The following is a 26,300-nucleotide window of genomic DNA, read 5'->3' as shown; positions in this document are numbered from 1 at the left end:
TCAACTTCTTCCCGTGACTTCCCGTCACACTTAAGATCCACATTCCTCACTGTGGCTGATGAGGCCTGCTGTGGTCTGGCCCATGCCTGCTTCTCCAACCACATCTTTTATTCTTGTCTTTTCCCTCTGGCCACACTGGCCTTTCAGTTGGTCCTAGAACAGGCCAGCCTCACTTCTGCCTCAGGATCTTTGCACCTGCCATTTCCTCCTCCAGTTCTTCACATCTTCACTGAGCTGTCCCCTCCTCAAAGAAGCCTCCCCTGACTACCTTGTGGAACCTAGCATGCCCCTCATCACTCTACCCTTTTAACCCATTTTACTTTTGTTGCACTTGTATTTGAAATTATATCCTTTGGGTCTTCCTTTAGTTTGTGGATGCCTTGAGGAGAGGGGCTTCAGTCGTCTTTTTCACTAATATAGCCCAAGCAACTAGTAGGTGCTCAATAAATATTTGTGGAGTAAATGGATAGATGGGTGGATTGACAAAGTCTTCTCAGACCTGCCTCTCATCTTCTCACACACACACACACACACACACACACATACATGCACGCACACACATGCACGCACACGTGCACACGGAGAGGGAAGTTCTCATCAGGCTCTTCATTTCCTAAAGAACCTGTCCGGGTCCTGCCCTACCTGCACAGGTGTAGAGAGCTGCACCATTAGAAGCTGCACTCGGGTCCTTTTTGGAGGCAGAAGGTCTGACTACAGGTTCCCGATGTGGGAATGTACTTCAAGGGAAGAGAGGAGTTTGGGGCCTGGCCTCGGACAAGCAGGATTTCAAGTCAAATATGTCAGACAAAATCGTTTTATTGAACAGTCAGAAATCCCCCTGGGGCCAGAAAGGGCTGGGAATGAAGGAGCACATGAGCCTCAGTGGTGGTGACACCCAACTCTCTCCATTTTCTTCCTGCCCGGGGGAGTGGGTCTTCCTGGGTCTCTTTATTCTGCTTCCTGGAACTCCAGACAGGGGGCTCCCTGGGTAGATACAAATTGTTTTTTTCAGTTTCAAAAAGCCCGGCTCCTCTTGGTTTGTGTTGATGGCTGCTGGCAATGACTCAGGGCAGCAGTCCATGTGATAGATGGGCCCTGCTGATACCAGTCTGAACTCTCTCTCTGCTCCGGGATCCTTGTTGGCTCAAAGAATACAGACTTTTCTTTCTTCTTCCCAAGAAGGGACTCTGGAGTATTGAGCAGAGAAACACCAGGTTTTCTTCCAGTCCAGTTTCAGCCCTGGGATGTTCAGAGCAGCCTCTCATTTCAAGTCTCAGTTTCTAAGGCTCCTTGTCTATAGCCAGTTAGTACGGAAGGAGGCTCCTGGCCGACGAAGGCTCAGACAGAATGGCTCAGGTTCTAATCTCCAGTGATGGGCAGTGGAGTTCACTGCAGGAAGAAGCATTAGCTGTCTTGGGTGATTAAACATTTGCCCTCCCTGGAGAGTGGCTCAGCCAGCAAGCTTCTGTGGGGTCGTCCTCCTGCCACCATGCTGTAATCGCCGAATTTTGGGGCTGGAGCAACCTAGGTCTTTATCTGACTCTGTGAGAGCTCGACGTCTCTTGGGAGCCCGGCTGGGAATTGGTTTCTCTGCTTCCACCTTTGCTGGGGTGGCCACAGGAGCATCCCCATAGGTCCGGTAGCCACCAACCAGGCAGTATGTCTCCCCATGCCAGCCCACTTGGGTTTCTCCACACCCTCGGTAGAGGACATGGTAGTGACCAGGTGTAGGAGGAGAAGTGGGAGCCACTGCTGCTGGAAGGAAAATCAGATCTCATCAGCCATTTCTGCTACATACAATGACCTGCCAGGACCTCCCCTCTCATGTCTCTCCCAGTTTCTGGCTGAAGCCCCTTATTCTGCTCTGTATCCCAAACACAGCCTTGGCCTATCACCTCTGTGAGTTCCCTCGAGAAGGAATATGGCTGCAGAAGTGATTCTGTGGAGCTTAGGGCAGCAGCAGGAGACCCGGAAATCTGTTCCCCGTTCTCAGAGGAAACCCTAGAACCTGAAAACAGTTATCACCAGGATCCTTTCCATCTCTCCCTTCCACAGCAGAAAAAGCATTTCTTAAGGTCTGTGACTTCTGAGGCTTTAATGGAAAAATCTTTCACGTACTGGAAAAGTAATATAAATGGGCTAAAACCCCACCCACCTTGGCAACTCCTCTTGGGCCCCATTCCGTTGCCTTTTCCAACCATGCTGACCTCTAGCCCTCTGATACTTTTACCTAGATTAGAAAAAGGCCAAATGTGCAGGCCAAGTGACCAGAGGCTTCAGAGCCAGATTTTAGATAGGAAGTCTAGGCTCATGTTAACCTAACCTCCTAGGACACTCTTTCGTCAGCCCTCCAGTCTTGTATCACTCATCTCTCTCCTTAGCTCTTCTGTTCTTCCCACTGATATGACACCACCTTTCCCCAGTACTCAGCTGCTCAGTCTGGGGTGTGTCTCAGGGAACCCCTGTGCACGTCTATGCAACAGCACGGCGAAGCTGCCTGGCTTTGAAGCGGAGATTCACCAGGAGGCCTCAACGATCCTTCCTCAACCTGCCCCATTTATCACTTGCAGACAAAAATTCACTTGACTTTTGCTAAGAAGCAATCGGAAAGGGTCAGAATGGAAGAAGCTTGTAGCCTAAAAGGAAAGGCTGCATTTATAAACATTAGAAGCTTTCTGAATAGTTGCCCAAGGGATGACGTTTCACTTCTTGGCAGTGAGCAGGAACACTGTAAGTCCCTCAGGGGGCCCCAGGCCACTTGTATTACTTACAGCTGGTTCAGTTCTGAGGGGTGGTGGGCAAGCCGAAAAGGAACATGTGGCAGCCAGGTGGAGTTGTGTGTACACCAGGGACTCTTGGACAGATGCCTGGCCTAAGCCTACCTGCTGTGCTGCCCTCCCAGGGGACAGAGGACAAGTTAGAATGAATATAGAAGATCCGGTCAGACATTCTCAGGCAACCAAACAGATTGGTATCTCGTAGAGAACTGGTAGGAAAGTTTCCCAGAGAGCACCACGTTTGCGTAGCTACCTTGCCATGGAAACTGTGAGAAGGCCTGTGAGGTCATCACTACCCAGTGAGGTCACATAAGTAATCTGTGACTTGAGGGACAGGTTTCAGGCTCTCGGGGTTTTGTGGAGGAGAGCAGGGTGGAGGCAGAGAAGCACCTTGCTGGGGCCCTCACACTTCTCTCCCCACCCAGCCCTAGTGAAGTAAACACTCCCCGTGGAGCACACCTGTGAGCTGGCACAGTCCCGGGGACAAAAAGGGCAGGGGAAACCCACATTCTGCTATTGGCTTGAGCGACAAGATTAACCTAAGAGACAGCTAGGTTGTATGGCATTGACCCTAAGTATTCAACAGCTGGAGAGGCAGAGATTTGTGTAGAAGGCTCTTTGGCAGTGGGTCTGAAGGATAAGTTAGATTTGGACCCATAGAGCAGAGATGAAGACGTTCCAGCTGGGAAGAATAAAAGCAAAGACAAGCTCTTCTTGAACTTGTCCTGCTCCAAATGTAAATTCATAGAACCCTCACATTTTTACAGCTGAGGACTCAACAAACCAAGAGGTTAAGGGGGCCTATGCAAGGTTGCATAAGTAGCAGAGAAGTGCTCTGCTCTATGATAGGGCTTCAAGTCAGACTCTGAATTTGTACCTTATAAGAATGTGAGGACAAGCTCATCACATTTCAAAGTGACACCGGGAGAGATGTTAAAGGTGCTCCAAGGCAAAATGAGGGTCCTGAATGCCTTCACAAAGTGGGGATGATGGGCCAACTTCAGTATAAAATTCAAAACAAATTCATGGCAAAATGACAATACAAAATGAAAATTATTACATTCATCTCTCCCCACAAAAAGCAAATACTGTAGTAACAATCCTACCACTGACAGGATCAAGTGTGGGATCAGCAGAAGTGTGGGTGAAAAACATGGTCAAACTGTGAAGAGATGTTACAAAAGCTGATTGGGTCCTACTCAGAGGTGGAGGAAATAGACAGCTCTGCCCTTAGCCTGATCAGGGCCACAGGAAGGAACCATATTTGGGGCAGCCTTGGATGTAGTGCAGCCAAGATCCTCCTAGCAATGAGAGATGAGCTTCCTTATGAGGGGACCCCCTCTTGCTGACCTTGAATATGCAAAGATGGGATGCTTGTTTCCCAGGGCAGTTGCAAAGCGGATGTGTCCTAGAGGTAGAAAATGACAGGACTATTATTTGAGAGGTTGGGCAACCCTGGTTGAGAACCACATCATCTTCTTTCTATTCCAGGGTTGCTTGAATTAATGTGGTGCGTGTTAGAGGACACAGGAAGTCAGGCCTGATTAGAGTAGACTGCCCTTGGGGAGAGCTAGGAGGAAAAATGTGAAGGGGAGAGCCGTGGAGGAGGTTGTTTCTGGCAAGTGGGCCAGCAGAAGACCACTTAGATTCTCCCAAGGCTCCAGAGAGATTATTTGTCTGAGAACATCATTCTGACCTGGAAAGGTTACTGAAGGCTTATCAGGACCTGGCTGCATCTCTAGGGAAGGCAGAAGAGAACAGACAAATGGTTGAGTTCAGGAATCTGTAATTTTTTAAAGATTTTATTTATTTGACAGACAGAGATCACAAGTAGGCAAAGAGGCAGGCAGAGAGAGAGGGGGAAATAGGCTCCCTGCCAAGCAGAGCCCGATACAGGGCTCGATCCCAGGACCCTGAGGTCATGACCTGAGCCGAAGGCAGAGGCTTAACCCACTGAGCCACGCAGGCACCCCTGTAATTTTTTTTTTTTTATTTTTAAATAATCTCCATATCCCTCAAGGGACTTGAACTCAATCCAGAGACTGAGTCACATGCTCTACAGACTGAGCCAGCCACATGGCCCTGGAATCTGTATTTTTAACCATACTGCCAGAGTGATCCATGGATAGAGTTACCAAATTATTGTTCAAACTGGGTTGCTTTCGAGAGTCAAAGTGAACAATATTGAAAGTTGGTATATAACTCAACCATTAGTGCAGGTAGACCAGATTCTGTCATACTTGTGTGTATGATTTTGAGTAAGTTCTTTTAACCCCGAGTCTCAAACTTCTTCATATGAAAAAGAGAGCTATGATTGTGCATTTAGTACAATATTCTCTCCTGGCAGATTGCCCTGGGCCCATTTCTTTTCTCTGCAACCTCATCATTTTCAGTGTGCAAGTATTTTGTTTTGTGGAGTATTTGACTCTCAACTGTGCATTACTTTAGGCTTATAGAATGATGCAGAAACTGGAACCTAGAAGCAGAGAATGCTATATACTTATTTTGCCAGTTTTGTAAAAAGTTTAATCCTCTTTTCTCTTCCCCTGCCACAAGAGATGAGAAAGAAGGTAGAGACTGGAAATGCACACCAATACTTCTGTCAGTCTGTCTGTCTTCTATTCTTCTGCCAGTAGGTCCCAGAGAGATTTCACCAAGAATGCCCAAGCTTGCCATGGGCACTGTTGAAGAAAATCTGCTAGTCACATCTCCTTTCCTTTCTCTGGGATGCTTAATAGATGTTTTTGGGAGCAAGAAATAAAATCTGTTTACTAATTCAACAGTAATGGGATGGGACACCTTGGTGGCTCAGTTGGTTGGGTGTCTGCCTTTGGCTCCAGTCATGATCTTAGGGTCCTGGGATCAAGCCCCACATCAGGCTCCCTGCTCAGTGGGGAGTCTGCTTTTCCTTCTCCCTTCGTCCCTCTCTGCTCGTGCTTGCTCTCTCAAATTAATAAAAACTTTAAAAAATAATAAAAATAGTGGCGCCTGGGTGGCTCAGTGGGTTAAAGCCCCTGCCTTCGGCTCAGGTCATGGTCCCAGGGTCCTGGGATCGAGCCCCAAATCGGGCTCTCTGCTCAGCGGGGAGCCTGCTTCCCCCTCTCTCTCTGCCTGCTTCTCTGCGTACTTGTGATCTCTGTCTGTCAAATAAATAAATAAATAATCTTAAAAAAGAAAAAAAAAAGATATTCTTCTAAAAAAATAAAAAATAATAAAAATAATAATAAAACAGCAATGGAAGTGTCTCGGTCCTAGATGTGGTGTTTAGAGTGTGAATCTTCTCACAATCCAATGAGTTCTACCCCAGTGGTAACTATTATTAGAGGAGCCCCATAAATACATCATTTACTATTAGGAATTATGACATAATACAATGCCAAAAATCTACTTTATTTTTCAGAACTCATGTGAAAGACTACAAAGAACCATGCTCCCTCTGCAGTGCTGGTCCATCTACCTTTGGAAGCCAGAAACAGCTCACCAGGCCTTCAGAGAGGTGATTGGCTGCCCAGTGCATCCTACCGACAAGTGTATGCTCACCCACCCAGGACAAAGGGAAGATTCCTATTAATGGCATCACATTTAAGCTGGCTGCCATCAGATTTGCTGGGGCAAAGGTTCTCTCACTGAGGACCCAAGTCCTGGAAGACTTCTCCTCCGGCGTGCTGCCAGCTCAATCTTCTGAACCAGGTCTACATCCCAGGGATGGGTCACAAAGCTGATGACGGTGCCAGGCACCTCGCTTCCTACACGGCCCACCCTACCGGCTCTGTGGATGTAGTCTTGTAGGGTGAGAGGGAAATCATAATTGACAACCAGCTCTACATGGGTGCTGTCCAGGCCTCGAGAGGCTATGTCTGTGCAGAGGAGTATGTCTCGGGAGCCTTCCTGGAAGCACTGGAAGATGCCTGCCCTCATTGAGGCTGGCATTTGTCCCTGCAGCCTTAGGTGTTGGATTTTGTGGTCATCCAAAATATATCCCAGCCAATTCACAGTGCTGGAGCTATTACAAAACACCAGAACAGTTCCCGAGGGGCTAGACCTGTATGCTCTGTCATGCTGCTTGAGAATCTGCACCAACTCAGTCACCTTCTCTGCTCCCTTCAGCCTCATAAATGTCTGTCTAACATGAGGCATGATGCAGTGGAGCTTGGAGCTGGTGATGGTGGTCAGAGAGTCTGGGCTGGCAACTTTACTTAGCAGTTGGCCTACACCTTCAGGAAATGTGGCCCCCACCAGCACTAACTGAGCTGTGGGATTGAAGGGGTCTTTTAAGTCAGCAGGATCTTCTGCTATATGGCTCTTCTCCAAGATGTAGTCCACTAGTTCCAGGAAGCTTTCATCCAACAGTGTGTCTGCCTCATCCAACACCAAGTAGGAGAGCTGTCTCAGGCTGATTAGTTGACCTTTCAGAGCCTTCCACAGAGCTCCTGGAGTGGCCACTAGTACATCTACTGAGGGTTGTTTGGACAGTTGCAGCCGGATCCTACTCATGCCATGACCTCCCTCTAGCTCCCGCACGTGGAGGCCCAAGGAGACGCCCAACGGCTGGGCCACCGCCCGCACCTGTTCGGCTAATTCTCGCGAAGGCACAAGGACCAGGCCTCGAGGAGCTGGTATACTGTGCGAATCCAAGCTTGGCCGGCCCAAGAGCCGCTGAAGCAGAGGCAGTAGGTATCCAAGAGTCTTGCCACTGCCGGTTTCCGCAGCGCAAAGAATGTGGCGGCCGCGAAGCAGAGGGGGTATGGTGCGCGACTGCACGGTGGTAGGCCGAACGACTTCAGGAGCTGCTTCCTGTAGTGCATGCAGCACGCGGGGTTCCAGACCCAGAGCCGCGAAGCTGCCCTCGGACGCGGGGTTCCGCAGCGCTGGTGCCTCATGTTGCGCGCGCTCGATAGAGAAGTAGTCCCTGCGGGAGCGCCGATTCTTCCAACCACGAGAAGCTAGTGGCGCGCGCTCCCAACGGCCCAGCGTGAGGCGCGCCGGCTGGTTCAACTCTGGCCGCCGCGCGGAGATCAGCAGCGGACCAGGTCGCGCCAGCACCAGCCGCGGGGAACTCCGTGCACTTTGCCGCTGTTCCTGCCGCCTCTGTAGAGCCCGCGGGATGCGAACTACGGGCAGGGGCTCGTCCGGACCGCGGACCGCTAGGTCCCGTCGAGGTGCCAAAAGCAACCGATCCGCACGTCGCAACACCAGCAGCGGCCGCGCCAGAGCCATAGTGCCTTAGTGTGCGAGAGGCGCACGGCAATGACGTCACGGGCGCGCAAGGCCTCGAGGACGGTGTCTGGCACGGCTCAGCAAGGCTCGTGGAGTTGGCGAACCCTGAGGAAGGAGGGAGAGTCTGCAAAGTTCAACTGCGGCGAGGTCTGTAGGTCCGAACAGGGGTTGGCGACATCCAGACCCGGACCAACCTTGGGGAAACAGGCTCGGTGAAGGCAGCCTCTGGGGTCCGGCGCTACGCGGCGGTGGGGGCCTGGTCTTATGGACAGGGGGGCGGAGGGCTTCTGGCGATTGGGTGCCCGAGCCTTGCCATTCTCCTTTATCGCTCCCACCGCTTCCTTGATGGCTTGTCACTGCTGGTCTCCTCCCTTAAATTCCGAGGGTGCGATGGTGTTTTCCCAGATGTGGTCCCCGTACAAGGTCTGGTGGTAAATGTTTATTGCGAGTCTGAATGTATGGTCAGGCGTTGGGGAGAAGACAAGGGCCAGGTGTCTTAGCTCTAGGTCCCCTATCCCCCTTCCCTTGGCCAAGAGCTGAGAGCCCCCAGGGCAAGCTGATGGCCTGTGAAGTGGAAGGTAAGATCTTCAGGCTTTATATCAAGCAGACCTTTCTCTTTGTACTCCCCCCATCCCCACTTTTTTTTAAATTTTAAAGTTTTTTTTTTTTTTTTTAAGATTTTTATTTATTTGACAGACAGAGATCACAAGTAGGCAGAGAGGCAGGCAGAGAGTGAGATGGGGAAGCAGGCTCACTGCTGAGCAGAGAGCCGGATGTGTGGCTGATGCCAGGACCCTGGGATCATGACCTGAGCCGAAGGCAGAGGCTTTACCCCCCTGAGCCACCCAGGCTCCCCTTTTCCCCCCTTTTCAGTTGAGGTTCACTCTCCATTCTCTTGCCTTCCCTGCCAACTTTTCATCCTGAAGCTACCATTCTTGCAGCACACTCACCTCCACTGGCTTCTCAGATACCTAAATTGTTTAAATAGCAGTGAGGAAGGCCCTTCTAATCTACTGAGTGATAGATGTGTGGCTTGCCTCACATAGCCCTGGTTAGACAGAATATTTTACTTGAATTCAGATGTTCAGGTTGCAAAAAAAACCCTTCATCTTTTTCTGATTGACTTTCTTCACTTAGCATTATACCCTCTAAATCCATCCATGTTGTTGGAAATGGCAAGATTTCCTTTTTTTTAATAGTTAATATTCCAGTCTGTGTGTGTGTGTATACCACATCTCCTTTATCCATTCATCTATCAAGGGACACTTGGGTTCCTTCTATAATTTAACTATTGTAAACAATGCTGCAGTAAACATAGGGGTGCATATTTTTTTTGACTTCATGTTTTCATATTCTTTGCATAAATACCTAGTACTGGAATTGCTGGATCATATGGCAATTCTATTTTTAATTTTTTGAGAAAGTTGTGTACTGTTTCCACAGTGGCTGTTCCAGTTTTAATTTCCACCAACAGCGCAGGAGGGTTCTTTTTTCCTCCACATCCTCACCAATGCATGTTGTTTCCAAAAAGATAATACTTCTAAAGTTTCAAATACCATTTTGATACATAAGTAGACTTTCTGGAAAGTTACCATTAAACCTGCAGAGGAGAGTTTGAGTAGTGACAGATGAACAGAGTCATTGGATAGAGCAGTTGCTCTCAAGTGAGGGTGATTTTGCCCCTGCCCCACCCCGGGACATTTGACAGAGTTTGGAGACATTTTCATTTTTTATTTCTTTAAAGATTTCATTTATTTATTTGTCAGAGAGAGTACAAACAGCTGGAGCGGCATGCAAAGCAGGCAGAGGGAGATGCAGACTGCCAGCTGAGTGCGGAGCCCAGTGTGGGACTCAGTCCCAGGATCCTGGGATCATGACCTGAGCTGAAGGCAGCCGCTTAACTGACTCAGCCACCCAGGCATCCTGAGCATGGAGACATTTTTAGTTGTCACATCTGGGAAGGTGCTACTGGCATCTAGTGTGCAGAGGCCAGGGATGTTGCTCAACATTGTTGATGCGCAGGAAAGCCCCCAACAAAAAAGGATTATCTGGCCCAATAGGTGAACAGTGTGTTGTTGAGAAGCCCTGCATAGAGTATGAGGACTGAAGAGTGGCTGAGGTTACATGTGCTTTTACTACAGATAGGCCCATTTGACAAGCTCTTTCACTGGCTCTTCCTCACCCTCAGAATCTGTAGCAAGTACATTGATGCCATTGCTTGCTTTTACCTATTAGGAATGTTGGGGGCCCCGTAGGTCATAAACACAAGGAAAAGTGATTCAAGGGAGTGAAGCTGGAGAAGAGAAGTTTAGAGAGAACAAGACCGTCCTTATGGATCTGGGGAATGTGCCAAATGGAAAAGAGATGAGGTGTGCTGTGGGGTGTACTACTCCAGAAGGCAGAACAAGGACTCATAAGTAATAGGCAGATGCTAAATTTGATATAAAGAACTGCTGTAACAACTAGAATTGCCCAGATCTGTCTTGAGGGTGCTGCGTTTTCCATCATTGAAAAGTTCATATCCAGGCCAGATGACTGCTGTTTGGCAGTATGGTAGAGGGGAATTGATACAAAGGACACTCTAAGATATTGTGATTCTATACTACTATGATTCTTTTCAAGAACTCAGGGCTTGAGTTCTCATCTATGTTCCTCATCTATGTAGCTTCCTGGACATCTGACTCAACAGATTTTATCCATTTACATGTGCCACTGTTTTTTCAGATAAAAACAAACTCTTACTTTGCACCAAGCCAGAACAGATACGCTGAAGGAATTATCAGAAAAGACTAATACATTGGTATGTACTTCCATTTGGGTTCTGCCCAAATATTTGGGGCAGGGAAGCTGGTTAAAATATGGCTGCTTTGTCACCATTCTCAAGCCCTGACAATATGATTAATTCAAAATCTCATAAGGGTTGGAATCTGTCTGAGTCAGTCTCTGCTCATGGCCCTTAATTTCTCTTTGTCAGTTCATCAGCCACTGAATAAGGCTCCTCTCTTTTCCTTTTGCTCACATCGAGTAACCTCTAGTTGTTATTGAGATACATGTTGTATATTACAGTGCTTTAGAAATAAGAAAGTTTTACTTATTGTAGAAAGAATGTAAGCTCCTGAGAGCAGAGGTCTAACTGGTAGTATTTTTTCTCAGGGCTGCCATGGTAACTCACATTGTCTGGTTACTCTGTAAGTTTTTTTTTTGTTTTTTTTTTTAAGATTTTTGTTTATTTATTTGACAGAGAAATAGAGAGCACAAATAGGCAGAGCTGCAGGCAGAGGGAGCTAGAGAAGCAGGCTCTCTGCTGAGCAGGGAGCCCAACGTGGGGCTCCATCCCAGGACTCTGGGATCATGACCTCAGCCGAAGGTAGCCGCTTAACTGACTCCATGAGTTTTAAACAGAATTGTCCCTTAGATCTCAGGTGATAATGGTACAGTCATTCATGCATTCATTTATTCATTGAGTAAATGTTTCCTGAGCACCATGCATGTGCTGGGTACTGTTCAAACAGATAGTGAGAAAAAAATTCCTGCCCTAGTGGAGTTTACATTCTGATTTAACTGGTTTGGTGAGGGGGTGGGGGTGGCTAATACCTGGGCTTTGTTTTTTGTTGTTATTTTTAAAAAAATATTTAATTTATTTATTTGACAGACAGAGATCACAAGTAAGCAGAGAGAGACAGGGGGAAGCAGGCTTCCTGCCGAGCAGAGAGCCTCAAGCGGGGCTCAATCCCAGGACCCTGGTATCTTGACCTGAGCTGAAGGCAGAGGCTTTAACCCACTGAGCCACCCAGGTGCCCTGACGTGGGTGTTTTTTTAAAGCCTTTCCAGATGATTCTCTCTCTTTTTTTTTTAAAGATTTTATTTATTTATTTGGACAGATAGAGATCACAAGTAGGCAGAGAGGCAGGCAGAGAGAGGAGGAAGCAGACTCCCTGCTGAGCAAAGAGCCCGATGTGGGGCTCGATCCCAGGACTCTGGGATCATGGCCTGAGCCGAAGGCAGAGGCTTTAACCCACTAAGCCACCCAGGCGCCCCTTTCCAGATGATTCTAATGTGCCACCCTATTTGAGAATCACAGTTATAAACAAAGCACTTTGGGAATTGCAAGGCACTGCAAAAATAAAAAGTGGCTGTTAGTATTCCCTCTCTGTTCCTTTATTATCCTGCCTGCATCAGGACTGTTGTGCAAGTGCTGGCCATTCTCTTTTCAGCCCATGTCATTATGTGCCTACATCATTTCACCCTCTTTCTAACCCATTTCCTTGTCTCCTTCTGGTGTTTCACTCTCCAGCCCATTATCTATTTTCTGAATGATCTTGCTAAAGCCCAGCCATGGCCTTGTCACCGCTTGACACAAAAGCTGTTAGAGGACGTGTGTGGCCTACAGCTCATCTCCTAATCATCTCCAGAGTCTGTCCCCCACTTCCTCTCCTGCTGCTTTCTTACCTGAATCTTGTTCACCCAAGTGATAGCTCTTATGCAAGTTGCATAAAGGGCTCGCAGTCCTTCACTGGGTAAGCAAGGGAGTGGGGTAGTCATTTGTCTGCTTTGTAACCAAACGAGGTATGGCAAGGCACTTGAAGTGCTCTGTGATAGAGCACATTTGTTTGCGATAGAGCCCTTCTGTGGCTGAAGCATGGGTCATATTGTGGTTCTCATTGCCGCTTGACCTGTTAACTTCTTTCCACAACAAACCCTAACACTTATGCCAGATTGTGTTTTCTGTGCTCAGTGACAAAGACCCGGTGATAAGCAAGATGCAGGGCTTGCCTTCCCCTTGTGATGAGGGAGGTAGGTTGACAGTTAGTTGCTCTTATAATTACAAGAGTATATTCCATCCCAGGATAGGAATGAGCTAAGAGGAGGTGCCCTTACTCTGTGTTTGGGAGATAAATGTCAGGGAAGGCTTTCTGGAGGAAGTGAATCTGTGTGATGTTCTGAAAAGCTGCTGGAAGTCAGCCAGGTAGAGGGATAGGAATCTGGGCTCTAGGCAGGGGCAACTTGTTCAGAGACTACAGGCCAGTTTGTTGAGAGACAGCAGGCCAGTTTGGGGAGCTAGGAATAGTTCAGAAGAGGTGAAGCTTAGCATGGGGGAGTTAAGAAGGCAGGGGGCAAGAGATGAAAGATAGGGCTTCTGAGGAAGGCAGGGAGCAGACTTGTTTACAGTGTGAAGGAGCTGGGACTTAATTGTAAGGGCAGAAGGGAAGGCTGTGGAGAATAGGAATATCCCGTTCCAATTTGTGTTGTTTTTTTTTTTTTTTTATTTATTTATTTATTTGAGAGAGAGGCAGTGAGAGAGAGCATGAGTGAGGAGAAGGTCAGAGGGAGAAGCAGACTCCCCGTGGTGCTGGGAGCCCGATGTGGGACTCGATCCCGGGACTCCAGGATCATGACCTGAGCCGAAGGCAGTCGTCCAACCAACTGAGCCACCCAGGCGTCCCCCAATTTGTGTTTTGAAAGACCCTGCTGGCCGCTGGAAGGAACTTAGATTGAACATAATGAGCCTGGAAGCAGAGAGACTGGTTTGCAGGCTGTTGTCGTCAGTCACCTGATAGATGGCAGTGGCAGAGCCAAGATGCTCCTTGGGCTCAAGAGCTCAGTTCTTCCCGTTTCTTTACCTGCCACACTTCACACAGTGCCTTCATCCTAAAAGAACTAGTAGATGTCTGTTGTCTGTTGATCTAACAGTAGACTTCGAATGTGTTGAAAGTGTAAAAGCCCAATGGTGAGAGCAGTTAACATTTGTTAAGCCCTTACTGTTGGGACGCCTGGGTGGCTCAGTTGGTTAAGCCACTGCGTTCCCAGAGTCCTGGGATCGAGCCCCACATTGAGCTTCTGCTCATCGGGGAGCCTGCTTCTCTCTCTTCCTCTGCGTGCTTGTATGTTCTCTCTCTGACAAATGAATAAATAAAATCTTAAAAACAAGCAAACAAATCCTTACTGTGTGCCGGGAGCTGTCGTGTATCATAGAATTGACTTTTCACAGCATATCACCTGATGTAGATTCTGTGGGAGCCTCATATGCCAGAGGGAGAGCCTGAGCCTCCATTAGCTTAATTCATCTGCCTGGGGCAGAGTTGCGGTTCCAGTGTACGTCTGTTTGATTCTAGAGCTTGGAATCTTAATAGAGAGATGCTGTATCACCTCTTTCTCTTATAATAGATCACTTTAATTTTTTCTTATCTACACATGTTTTGAGTGGGAAATAGGATAATTCTCTGAATATTTAATCCTAATTGACTTCTGTTTTTTTTTTTTTAAGATTTTATTTATTTATTTGACAGAGATCACAAGTAGGCAGAGAGAGAGAGAGGAGGAAGCAGGCTCCCCTCTGAGCAGAGAGCCCGATGCGGGGCTTGATCCCAGGACCCCGTGATCATGACCTGAGCTGAAGGCAGAGTCTTTAACCCACTGAGCCATCCAGGCGCCCCTTGACTTCTGTTTTAACTCTAAATTTGTATTTTAAAGAAATTGCTTTTTAAGCAAGGTCATAGCCTCTAGGAAAATTTACTTGGAAGGGTAAATGATAAAGTTTTTTTTCCATTCGTTGCTTTCCCTGAGTAGTGTAATCTTCAGTCTGAAAGTGTTATAATTAGTGGGATTTTGTATCTATGCAACTGAAGTTAAGGTTACTGTCTGAGAAGGTAACCAAAACTGTCAGAAGACCAGCCCTTAAAAGAATGGTAGGGAGAGAGAAAAAAAAAAAAAAAAAAGAATGATAGATTGTCTCAGTTTGTGTGACTGAATTGATGATCTGGGTGTGATCTTGGGGCCCAGCGAATGGTTGTGACGGTAACTGGGAAAGGGTGGAGACTGACTCTTTTCCTTGAAAGGAGTCTTTTTGGAGGCAGGCCCTGTCAGGCACTGCTGGCAGGTACCAGAGGGAGTTCCCAGACAAACCACCCTCTAGGAGGGTGTCCTTAGCCGCCCCACAGAGTAAGAATTCAGTCATACCTTCCTTTCTAAGCAGCTGCTAAGAGCCAAGTACTGGGCCGGGGGCTAGAAACCTGGCAGTAAACTAGGTAGTCATATTCCTGTCCTTGTGGAACTTGTCCTGGTGCTCTAGAGCAGGAGCTGGGGGGTTAAACAAGAAACCACACAAATCAGTGTGGACACATGGGAATTGTAACTGAGCTATAGGGAAGCTCAAAATGTTGTGAGAGCATGTGACCAGGGACCTGAAGTTAGATGGTCTGGTAGGAAAATGTCTCCAAAAAGAGGACATTCAAGGTCTAGAGGACCTCACTGTGGGTGTGTGATTGAGTCGGGGAGAGTCTTCCAGACAGAGAGGATTGATTCCAAGTGCACAGACCCCAGAGCTCAGTGTGGGAGACTTTGAAAGAAGTCTAGGGTGGCCAGGACAAGGAGAGTGAGGGGGAGAGAGGCTCCAGGTAAGCTGGAGGTGTGGGCAGGGACAGGTCATGCAGGGCTTGGTGGGCCATCAGAAGGGTTTGGGAGTTCTCTAAACTCAGTGGGAAGCCATTGAAGGATATAAACAAGGGAGGGGTATATCAGAGTTGCCTTTTCAAATGCCACACAGTATCAAGAGAAAGGATAGGAGGGGGTAGGATTAGATTTGGGGAGACCACTTAGGAGGCTGGCTTCCTGCACAATGGGGGCGCTGGAGATGGAGCAAAGCAGATGGATTAGAGTTATATTTTGAAGGTTGTTGCCACAGTAGTTAGCGATAGATTAAATGTGGGAAATATGAATTAAGGATGAGTAATTGGGTAAATGGAAATGCTAGTTGCTGAAATGGGAAACATTTTCTCCCCATGTATGGGCCTGATTAACACCTTCTCTCCCTTGAAATCTTGAATCAGAAATTATTTCTTGGGGCGCCTGGGTGGCTTAGTCGGTTAAGCATCGGATTCTCCATTTCGGCTCAGGTCTTGATCTCAGGTTTGTGAGATAGAGCCCTGTGTCAGGACCCACATTCAATGCAGAGTTTGCTTGAGATTATTTCCCCTCCCTCCCTCCCTCCCCCTGTGCTGTATCCCCTCCTTGCACTCGAGTTCACACTCTTTTTCTAAAGTAAATAAAATAAAAAACAAAAACAAAAAGTAAAAAGAAGAAGAAGAAATTCTTTCTTAAGGGAAACCTTTCTCAACCCCCCTATTCATCCATTTCCTGCTGGCACAGCTTCCCAAAACCTCATGTCCTTCATAGCACTGTACATGGTCATAATTTCACAAGTATTTGTAAGTTCCCTTTCTGTAACCCTCTCTTCTACTGTACCTCCTCCTCCTCATAGTGCCAGTCAGTGCTTAGCATATCATAGGGGCTCAGTAGATGTCTATTGAATGAGTTAATGAAGGTAGAGGAGGCAGTTTAGGAAGGCAGATCAAGATCTTGTTTTTGCATGCTTAGTGTAAGATGTCCTTAAGATACCCGGGTGGGGATGTGTATTGAACAGTTGGTGTAATATGCTGGTGATCTCCAAAGATGCCAATATTTTAAGCCATGGGAATAAGTAAATTTGCAAGGGAGAATGTGTGGAATTAGAAGGGAAGAGGGCCCAAGACTAAGGAGGAAACATGTGAGTAGAGGAGGTGAAATCAGGAAAGACACTGAAAAGCAGGGCAGAGAGTTGGGAGAAAAACCAGGAAAGTATGGGGTCAGGGGGGTCAAGGAAGAGGGGAGGTTCAACCATGTCACTGTACTGTTAGTGAAACAAGATTGTGGACAGGTAAGTGTCTGGTTGATCGCACAACTTCCAGGTCATTGGTGACTTTGAACAGTTTTAGTGGAGCAGTGAGGTGAGGGCCCGGCAGAATGGGCTGAATAGTAAAAAAGCAAATGGAAACAGTAACTGAGCAGAGCATAGCATTGGCTAGCTAGCTTCATGACTTTTTAGAGGGGTCCGTATATGCTAAGAATAAATAAGTGTTAACAGTTCTCTCTGGGATATGGGATTTTGATTTTTTTTTTTTTCTTTTTACTCCTATTGGCTCTACTTTCAAGGTATAGGATGTGATCACTTCTCACCACCTCTAATACCAGCTCCCTGGCCTGAGCCACCGTCAGTTTTTATGTTGGTTACCAAAGAGCCTTGTACTTGGTCTCCCTATGTTTACTCTGGCCCTCAACAGACTGCTCTGCTCTTTATATAGCAGTCACCATGATCCTGAGAAAACATGTTCAGTCATGCTACTCCTCTCTTTAAAACCCTTTACTGGCTTCTGTTTTGTGAAGAGCTAAGAGTCCGTAGAGTGTCCTTCAAGGCCATATGGGATCTGACTACTCTGTCCTATCTGCTTACTGCTGAGACATTTTGTATCTAACTTTCATTACTTTCTCTTCTCTTTGTGTTCCAACCATATTGGTCTCCTTGCTGTTCCTCTAAGGCACCAGGCAAGCTCCTGCCCTAGGGCCTTTGCACTGACTGTCTCTTCTGCTGTGTATTCTTCTTCTTTTTTTTTTTAATATTATATTTATTTATTTGACAGAGAGAGAGAGATCACAAGTAGGCAGAGAGGCAGGCAGAGAGAGAGGGGGAAGCAGGCTCCCTGCTGAGCAGACAGCCCGATGCAGGGCTGGATCCCAGGACCCTGAGATCATGACCTGAGCCGAAGGCAGAGGCTTAACCCACTGAGCCACCCAGGCGCCCTCTTCTGCTGTGTATTCTTCCACTAGATACCAACTTGGCTAACTCAAGTCTTAGCTCAAATGTTATCTTTCCATTGAAGCCTATCTTGGTTTCCCTATTTAAAATTTTATACTTTAACATAAATATTTTCATATAAATATTTTTATATTTTAATATAAAATATACAATTAATATACCATGTATTTGTATTTTTCCTGCTGGGAGTGTGGGGTAAATGGGTGAAGGTGGTAAAAAGATAGGAACTTCTGGGGAGCCTCAGTGGTTCAGTTGGTTAAATGTCTGACTCTTTTTTTTTTTTAATTATTTTTTTTAATTATTTTTTTTAATTATTTATTTATTTATTAGAGAGAGATCACAAGTAGGCAGAGAGGCAGGCAGAGAGAGGAGGAAGCAGGCTCCCTGCGGAGCAGAGAGCCGAATGCGGGGCTCGATCCTAGGACCCTGAGATCATGACCTGAGCTGAAGGCAGCGGCTTAATCCACTGAGCCACCCAGGTGCCCCAAATGTCTGACTCTTGATTGCGGCTCAGGTCAGGATTTCAGGGTTGTGGGATCGAGCCCTGTGTTGGCTCTGTGCTTAGCACAGAATCAGCTTGTTCCTCTCCCTCTTCTCCTCCCTTCCCCTTCTCTTTCTCTCTCTCTAAAAAAAGAAAAAAAAAAGATATGACTTCCAGTTAGAACATAAATACGTTCTAAGGATGTAATGTACAACATAGCAACTATAGTTGACAATATCATGTATTTGAAGGTTGCTGCGAGTGGATCTTTGTAAAAAGATTTTATTTATTTTTTGGGGACGCCTGGGTGGCTCAGTTGGTTAAGCGTCTGCCTTCCGCTCAGGTCATGATCCCAGCGTCCTGGGATTGAGTCCCACATCAGACTCCTTGCTCAGTGGGGAGCCTGCTTCTCCCTCTGCCTCTGCCTGCCACTCTGTCTGCCTGTGCTCACTCTCTCTGACAAATAAATAAATAAAATCTTAAAAAAAAAAACCCGATTTTATTTATTTATTTATTTATTTATTTATTTAAGAAGGAGAGGGAGAGGGAGCAGGGGGAGGAGCAGAAGGGGAAGGAATCCCAAGCCAACTCGATGAGCTGAGTGCAGAGCCCATTATGGGGCTCTGTCCTACAACCCTGAGATCATGACCTGAACCACAACCAAGAGTCGGATGTCCAACCTACTGAGCCACCCAGAGTCGTCATTAAGAGTCGATCTTAAAAGTTCTCATCACAATAAAAAGAATTATTAATATATGAGGTGATAGATATTAACTTACTGTGGTAATCATTTTCTAGTATATACATATATCAAATCACTATGTTGTACACCTTAAATTAATACATTATATGTCAATCACATCTCAGTAAAATGGAAAAAAATTTTAACCCAGCCCCCAGTGTTTTCAATTTCCTTTCTTCCTGTTTTTTAACTCCATAGCATTACCAATTTTCCAACATGCTATGTAGTTTATTATGTATTTTTTTTTTTTGCCTTTGTTCCCCTGCTAGAATAAAATCTCTGTTAGAGCAGAAATTCTTCTGTTTTGTTCTCTAATGTATCCCAAAAGACTAGGCAGTGACTGTCCCAAACTAGGTATATAATTATTATTCTTTAGATGAATGAATAAGCTTGCATGATTTTTATAATCAGAGAAAAGGGAAACAAAGTCCTATGTGTTGGATAGAAGAAGAAAAGTCTGCCCTGGATAACAGAGAAGATTTTCTTTTTGTGGATTTCAGACTCTTGTTTTCCCTTTCTGCAGGCTTTAGCAGAGGAAGAATGATTGAGCATAGCCTCTCACTGTGCTACCGCAACAAACTCATCTTAGCCCCTATGGTTCGGGTAGGTACTCTTCCAATGCGGCTGTTGGCCCTGGACTATGGCGCGGACATCGTGTACTGTGAGGTAAGAGGCTCCTGATTTTTCTCGGAGGGCTTTGCCACCAGTGTGGCCTCCTTGTCTGTGGGTGGGAGTGGTCAGGTGTTAGTTGGGGGCAGAATGGGCACTCACTTCACAGGCACTCCCTGGAGGCAGCGGAAGACAAACATGACACGTTTGAGTTCTCTGGGCCCTGTTCAGGGCCAGGAGCCCGGGCAGCATGGAGGCCTTGTGGGATCCCTGGGCTGGGTAATTAGATGAGTGTTGTATCAGTATTGTATCAGGGCAGTTGTACCACTGCCCTGGCCTCCGCATGAGTGAATAGACATTCGTGCATGCGTGAATGAACTCAGGTTAGGAAGAGGAGGAAAAGGACCAGGGAGGCTGGATGGGGTTGGTTTTGAGAACCACAGGATTTTCTGGTGGTAGTACCTAGTGGGTTGCCCACATCCTAGCTACTCTGGAGAGTAGTAGGCCTTCACACCCACACTTCAAAAGTATTTTCTAGGAAAAACAGCATTACAGAAGTAGCTGATATTGGATAGTGTTGGGGTGTGAGCAGTGTTTCTATGGTGGGCATATAACAGAATTATCTGGAGAATTCTCTCTCACTCACCATCCCCAGTCCTGATATGTCTCCCTAGTGTGGGTGAGAAGTTGAAGAAAAAGCTATTCAAGTGCTTCAGATACTTCTCTCTTTGAAAGGCACTGCTGGTGGGATGGGGACTGTGGCTATAAAAGGGCAGAACAAGGAATGCAAGTGGTGATGGGACTGTTGGAACTGTTCATGGAACTGTTCTGTGACTGAACTCTCAGTGTTAGTATTCTGCTTGTGATATTACACTATAGTTTTGTAAGATGTTACCATTGGGGAAGTTGGGCAAACAGTACATAGGAGTTTACTTTTTCTTTTTTTTTTAAGTAGGCTCCGCGCTCAGCATGGAGCCTGATGCAGGGCTTGAACTCATGACCCTGAGATTGAGACCTGAGCAGAGATCAAGAGTTGGATGCTTAACCAACTGAGCCAGCCAGGCGCCCCTGGGAGCCCACATTCTTACAATTGCATGTGAACCTCCAATTATCTCAAAATAAAAATTTTAATTAAGAAGCCAGTGGTATAGAGAGAAGGGAGGGCTTAAGAGGGAACTTGGGAAGAATATACCCTAATGTACTGGGTGTTTGTATGTGGGGGGACAGGTAAGTAATTTAGGATAGAAAAGTAAGAGTGGGTCCTTGGCTGGCACAGTCAGTAGAGCATACAACTCTTGATCTTGGGGTTGTGAATTCAAGCCCCACATTGGGCTTGTAACCTACTTAAAGTAAAATTTAAAAAAAGTAAAAGAGTGAGAAATAGGCAAATTAAGAAGGTGTGTCAGGGAAGGTAAAAGTCAAGTCTGTCAAGTGTGATAGATGATATAGAGAAATCCAATTGCAAAAGGACCAAAAAGGTGATTTGGAAACCAGATGATTGGAGGATAGCTGTGGCACAGAGATGCAAACACTTGTGGGGCCAATGGATTGTGGCATGAGCAGCAAATGAGGAAGTAGAAACAGAGGTGCCCACTACCGCTCAGGAGGAATTCAAGAGGTGAATGGAAGAAAAGAGTACATGTAGGTAGGGGAGATGAAGGAAGCTGGGTGAAGGGACTTGTTTCTAGGTGACGTGTATATTTGCAACATAAGAGAAAGCACTTTGCGGTGAGGCGAGGGCTGAAGATTCGGCAAATTGGTGTGGGGTGGGTAGGGCCTGGACTTGGAGGGGCAGGATTCTAGATGAGGTAGTGGGGCCTGCCTCCAAGATAGGGCAGGGAGGAGAGTGGGGGAACCATGGAAGGCAGAGAAGCCAAGCGGTTTTGCCTGAGATATGTTTTACAAGATGTGGGAAGCCAGTCCTCTGTCTGAGGGTGGCAGGAGTGGGGTGGAGACCCGAGAAAAGAAAGTGAGGGCAGTTTTTTCCCGTTGCTGTGGAGAATGGGCTCTGGGAGATTTGCCTGGCAACTAGGTCTGCATAGTCATGCTGTTTTTCAGCTTTATGGGAAGGAGAGCTGCAGAGCCTGAGGGGTGCCCATGGCTGGGGATTGGCATGCTGCTGTCTACAGCCGGGCAGGGCCAGAGCCATCTAGGGTGCTAGCAAAATGAAATGGGAGAGAGGGAGCATGTGTTGTCCAAATATGGGAGTCAGAAAGTGAGGTTCCCATTTCGGATCATGGGTGTAGGACCTGACTTCTAAGGGGTTTGTTGAAATAGAGGCAAGGAAGTCCAAGAAATGAGAGCTGGGCATCCGTAAGCCTTCCAACCTGCCAGAATGTGCCCAGGGCAGGGAGGAACCTGTGTCCAGAGGCCAGTCGCAGGGGCATGTGGTAGTACACTGAGCAATGTTTATCTGGTCCCTCACCCTTCAAGCTTTTACTTAGGCCCTCAGGTGGTCAGCTGTGGGTTAACTGTGGCCTTTCTTAGCCAGCTCCCTCCTGGCCCTCCAAACCTCTTGGATTTCGAAGAGGATTGGGAGGATGGACTGTGAGGACTCATGGACTTTGAGGGACTGCAAGGACTCATGGACTTAGAGCCTGAGGAACGGGGACCAAAAATATAAGTCCCAGAGAGCTCGGCAGTTGTTTTGTTGCCTGTGATGCCCCCTTCAGCATGCTTGGTGGGTGTTTACTCCGGAGAGTCAAGACGGCTTATAAACGGAGCGGCCTCTGCCTCTGCCGAAGTCAAGATGGCTTATAAACAAACCAGCCTCTGCCAGAAGACACCTAAGCCTTCCTGTCAGGCTTAACACCTACGGAGAGCAGAGGCAGGCTGACCAGTGGACCCTTGCTTAGCATTGGTAGGTGGCCAGGGATGGCTGAGTACTGGACTTAGCACAGTACGGTGCCTGCTGCCCCCTGGTGGGCCCAGTGTTGCTGTGCAGGCCCGCTGCCTGGATGATCTTCTGGGTTCACGTGAGGTGGTCCAGCTGTGCTTTTAGTTAAACCGTCCCACCCACCTCACAGGACCAGAGTATAGGCTCTAGGAAATACCAGGCATGCACATACCTCCTTAAAAGCTCTGCAAAGCTCTCAGCAGCTGGAGGTGACGAAAGGATGAACTAGCTCAGCAGAAGCCAAGGGAGCAGTAGTCTGATTCCCCACTAAGTTCTGCCTTATTGATAGGGGTTTTCCAGGAGTCCCTCAGATGTTATGTAGCTATTCCTTTTTATAAAAACAAGGGACTGGGCGCTGGGGTGGCTCAGTTGATTAAGTAACTGCCTTTGGCTCAAGTCATGATCCCTGGGTCCTGGGGTCAAGTCCCATATGGGGCTCCCCGCTCAGCAGGGAGTCTGCTTCTCTCTCTCCTTCTGCCTGCCACTCCCCTGCTTGTGTGCTCTCTCTCTTTCTCTCTCTCAAATAAATAAATAAAATCTTTAAAAACAACAAAACAAGGGGACTCCAGTTGCCCACAATGTAAGAACACACCTACCTGTTAGACTTAAACCTTTTACTAAGCAAGACTAAGGGAGGAGGCAGTGTTCTAAAGAGGCCCTGGTTGCCAGAATGGGTACTTAAAATATGTTTGTGCATGTGGTAAGAAAACACATAAAATTTATCATCTTAGGGGTGCCTGGGTGGTTCAGTGGGTTAAGACTCTGCCTTCGGCTCAGGTCATGATACCAGGGTCCTGGGATCGAGCCCTCTATCGGGTTATCTGCTCGGCGGGGAGCCTGCTTCCTCCTCTCTCTCTCTCTCTCTGCCTGCCTCTCTGCCTAATTGTCATCTCTGTCAAATAAATAAATAAAATCTTTAAAAAAAATTTACCATCTTAACCATTTTTGAATGTGCACTTTGGTAGTGTTGTGAACAGATCTCTAGAATCTTTTCATCGTGCACTACTGAAACTCTATGCGCATAAAACAACTCCCCCCTTGCCCCATCTCTCCAGGCCCTGGTAACCACTCTCCTATTTTCTGTTTCTATGAATTTGACTACTTTAGGTACCTCATAAAAGTAAAAGCATATGTGATACTTGTCTTTTTGTGACTGGCTTGTATCACTTAGCATAATGTCCCCAAGGTTCATCCATGTTGTAGTATGTGGCAGGATCTCCTCCCATTTTTAGGCTGAATAATAGTCCATTGTAAGTATATGCCCCATTCTGTTCATACATCCATTGGTTGATGAACATTTGGGTCCTTCCACCTCTTGGTTATTTTGAATAGTGCTGCTATGAACATAGGTATGCAAATATCTCTTTGAGAGCTTGCTTTCAATTCTTTTGGATATATATGTCTACAAGAGGGATTGCTAGATCAGGTGGTAGTTCTGTTTTTAATTTTTGGAAGAAACTCTATACTATTTGCCCTAGAAATTGCACCATTTTACGATCCTACCAACAGTGAACAATTTCTCCATGTCCTTGCTAACACTTGTTCTGTTCTATTGTTTTCCATTTCTTTCTTTTTTAAATAATAGCCATCCTAATGGGTGAGAGGTGATAGCTCATTGTGGTTTTAATTTGCATATCTCTGATGATTAGTGATGTTCAGTATGTTCATATGCTTGCCAGCCATTGCTGTATCATCTTTGCAGAAATTTTTATTCAGGTCCTTTGCCCAGAATGGGTAATTTCTTAAAACTTAAAAAAGAAATCAGGTTTATAGAAAAGTTATTGTATGTTTATACTTCAATAAAAAATAAAAAAAAATTTATAAAGGGAAAAAATTATTAAAAAGTTGCATCCATACCCAGATTAACCTATGGTCAACATTTTTGCTTGATTTATCATTTGTGTTCTATCTAATGTATATATTTTTTCTCTTTAAACTAATTTTTTTAAACTGTTTTTTCTTTTTAAGATTTTATTTATTTATTTGAGAGAGAAAGAGAATATGAGAGGGGAGAAGGTCAGAGGGAAAAGCAGACTCCTGGCAGAGCTGGGAGCCTGATGTGGGACTTGATCCCAGGACTCCGGGATTATGACCTGAGCCAAAGGCAGTGGCTTAACCAACTGAGCCACCCAGGTACCACTTAAACTTTTTTTTTTTTTTAAGATTTTATTTATTTATTTGACAGATACCAGTAGGCAGAGAGGCAGGCAGAGAGAGAGGAGGAAGCAGGCTCCCTGCTGAGCAGAGAGCCCGATGCGGGGCTCGATCCCAGGACCCTGAGATCATGACCTGAGCCGAAGGCAGAGGCTTTAACCCACTGAGCCACCCAGGCACCCCACTTAAACTTTTTTTTAAAGATTTTTTAATTTATTTGTTTTGAGAGAGAGAACAGGAGAGAGTAAGCACGAGCAGGGGGGAGCAGCAGAGGAAGAGGGAGAAGCAAGACTTCCCACTGAGCAGGGAGCCTAATACAGGGCTCAATCCCAGGACCATCAGAGTTGAAGACAGATGCTTAAGCAACTGAGCCACCCAGGGTCCCCCTTAACTAATTTTTTAAGCTGAAATGCAGTTGACATACAATGTTACATTAGTTTCATACATTCTCCTTAACTATTGGAGTAAGTTTCATTCACTATAATTTCTTACTTCTCAAGTACTTCATTAATATTTTACCAGAATCAAGTCTTTCTTCTGTACAGTGATATAGGCATCATCTTCAGTAAAACTAACATTGATATAATCCTTTTTTTTTTTTTGATTTTAAGATGAACTTTTTATTTCATATCTTAACATTCCAGAAATGAAAATGCTTCTTGTAATTATCATTTTAGAAATAACTGGCAATGTTTTTATTTCTTAATAGAACAATAAATAATGGTATGACACAAAATAATTATGTTTCTCAGATTAGGTGGAATATAATATTTTGTCATCTTTTTTTTTAATTAATTAATTTATTTTTATTTTTTTATTTACAGCATAACAGTGTTCATTGTTTTGGCATCACACCCAGTGCTCCATGCAGTACGTGCCCTCCCTATTACCCACCTTTTTTTTAAATGTATCTTCTATCTTCTAATTTTGTCAGTTGACCCAGAATTTTTCCTCTAAGCATTTTTTTAACATTAAAAAGATTTTTTAGGGGGCGCCTGGGTGGCTCAGTGGGTTAAAAAGATTTTTTATTTTTATTTTATTTTTTTTAAAGATTTTTTATTTATTTATTAGAGAGAGAGAGAGAGAGCAAGCACAGGCAGAGGCAGAGGGCAAAGCAGGCTCCCTGCCAAACAAGGAGCCCGATGTGGGACTCGATCCCAGGACGCTGGGATCATGACCTGAGCCGAAGGCAGCCGCTTAACCAACTGAGCCACCCAGGCGTCCCTAAAAAGATTTTTTAAAAAAAGATTTTGTTGGGGCGCCTGGGTGGCTTAGTAGGTTAAATAAGGCTTTGCCTTTGGCTCAGGTCATGGTCTCAGGGTCCTGGGATCGAGCCCCGCATCGGGCTCTCTGCTCAGCAGGGAGCCTGCTTCCCCCTTTCTCTGTGCCTGCCTCTCTGCCTCCTTGTGATCTCTCTCTCTGTCAAATAAATAAATTAAATCTTTTTTTTTTTTTTTTAGATTTTATTTTTATTTATTTATTTGACAGAGAGAGATCACAAGTAGGCAGAGGGGCAGGCAGAGAGAGAGAGGAGGAAGCAGGCTCCCTGCCGAGCAGAGAGCCCGATGCGGGACTTGATCCCAGGAACCTGAGACCATGACCTGAGCCGAAGGCAGAGGCTTTAACCTACTGAGCCACCCAGGTGCCCATAAATTAAATCTTTTAAAAAAAATTAGTTTCAACAGTATTTTATTGTTTTCGGTATGCAGTCTTTGCCGCCTTGTTTTCTTCTGGCCTTCATCGTTTCTCATGAGAGATCAGTTCCTAATTTTTTAAAAGATTTTATTTATTTATTT

At 46.1% G+C, this 26,300-nt stretch overlaps 3 protein-coding genes across 8 annotated transcripts in view; 1 reads left to right on the top strand and 2 right to left on the bottom strand.

Annotated features, from left to right (window-relative positions):
* Positions 1-798: 798 nt before the first annotated feature.
* Positions 799-4,475, bottom strand: DPEP2NB (DPEP2 neighbor). Its single transcript, XM_045988982.1, has 2 exons — positions 2,883-4,475; positions 799-1,755 (listed from the first exon to the last, which is right to left on the bottom strand). The coding sequence occupies exons 1-2, from the start codon at positions 2,947-2,949 to the stop codon at positions 1,451-1,453; spliced, it is 372 nt and encodes a 123-aa protein (XP_045844938.1). The 5' UTR covers positions 2,950-4,475; the 3' UTR covers positions 799-1,450.
* DDX28 (DEAD-box helicase 28) lies at positions 799-8,021 on the bottom strand. Its single transcript, XM_045988974.1, has 2 exons — positions 6,322-8,021; positions 799-1,752 (listed from the first exon to the last, which is right to left on the bottom strand). Exon 1 carries the CDS (start codon positions 7,992-7,994, stop codon positions 6,375-6,377), a length of 1,620 nt encoding a protein of 539 aa, XP_045844930.1. The 5' UTR covers positions 7,995-8,021; the 3' UTR covers positions 799-1,752; positions 6,322-6,374.
* Positions 8,022-8,071: 50 nt separating this feature from the next.
* Positions 8,072-26,300, top strand: part of DUS2 (dihydrouridine synthase 2) — a 54,528-nt gene continuing 36,299 nt past the window's right edge. For 2 of the 6 annotated variants that reach the window (XM_045988975.1, XM_045988981.1), the window contains exons 1-3: positions 8,072-8,141; positions 10,719-10,794; positions 19,369-19,511. In XM_045988975.1, coding sequence (XP_045844931.1) covers positions 19,386-19,511 — 126 coding nt within the window. In that variant the 5' untranslated portion in view covers positions 8,072-8,141; positions 10,719-10,794; positions 19,369-19,385. The other 4 variants (XM_045988978.1, XM_045988979.1, XM_045988976.1 and 1 more) reach the window with 4 other exon arrangements.

The sequence above is a fragment of the Meles meles genome, chromosome 19 (genome assembly GCF_922984935.1).
Source record: "Meles meles chromosome 19, mMelMel3.1 paternal haplotype, whole genome shotgun sequence".
NCBI lineage: Eukaryota > Metazoa > Chordata > Mammalia > Carnivora > Mustelidae > Meles > Meles meles.
This window is presented reverse-complemented; position numbering and strand designations above follow the sequence as displayed.

Bases quoted from the DNA above. Each gene is read 5' to 3' on its own strand.
- DPEP2NB (XM_045988982.1), bottom strand. From the start codon at position 2,949: ATGTCTGACCGGATCTTCTATATTCATTCTAACTTGTCCTCTGTCCCC. The intron at 1,756-2,882 runs GTAGGCTTAGGC...TTTTCCTTCCAG, and splicing joins CTGGGAGGGCAGCACAGCAG to CAGCAGTGGCTCCCACTTCT.
- DDX28 (XM_045988974.1), bottom strand. From the start codon at position 7,994: ATGGCTCTGGCGCGGCCGCTGCTGGTGTTGCGACGTGCGGATCGGTTG.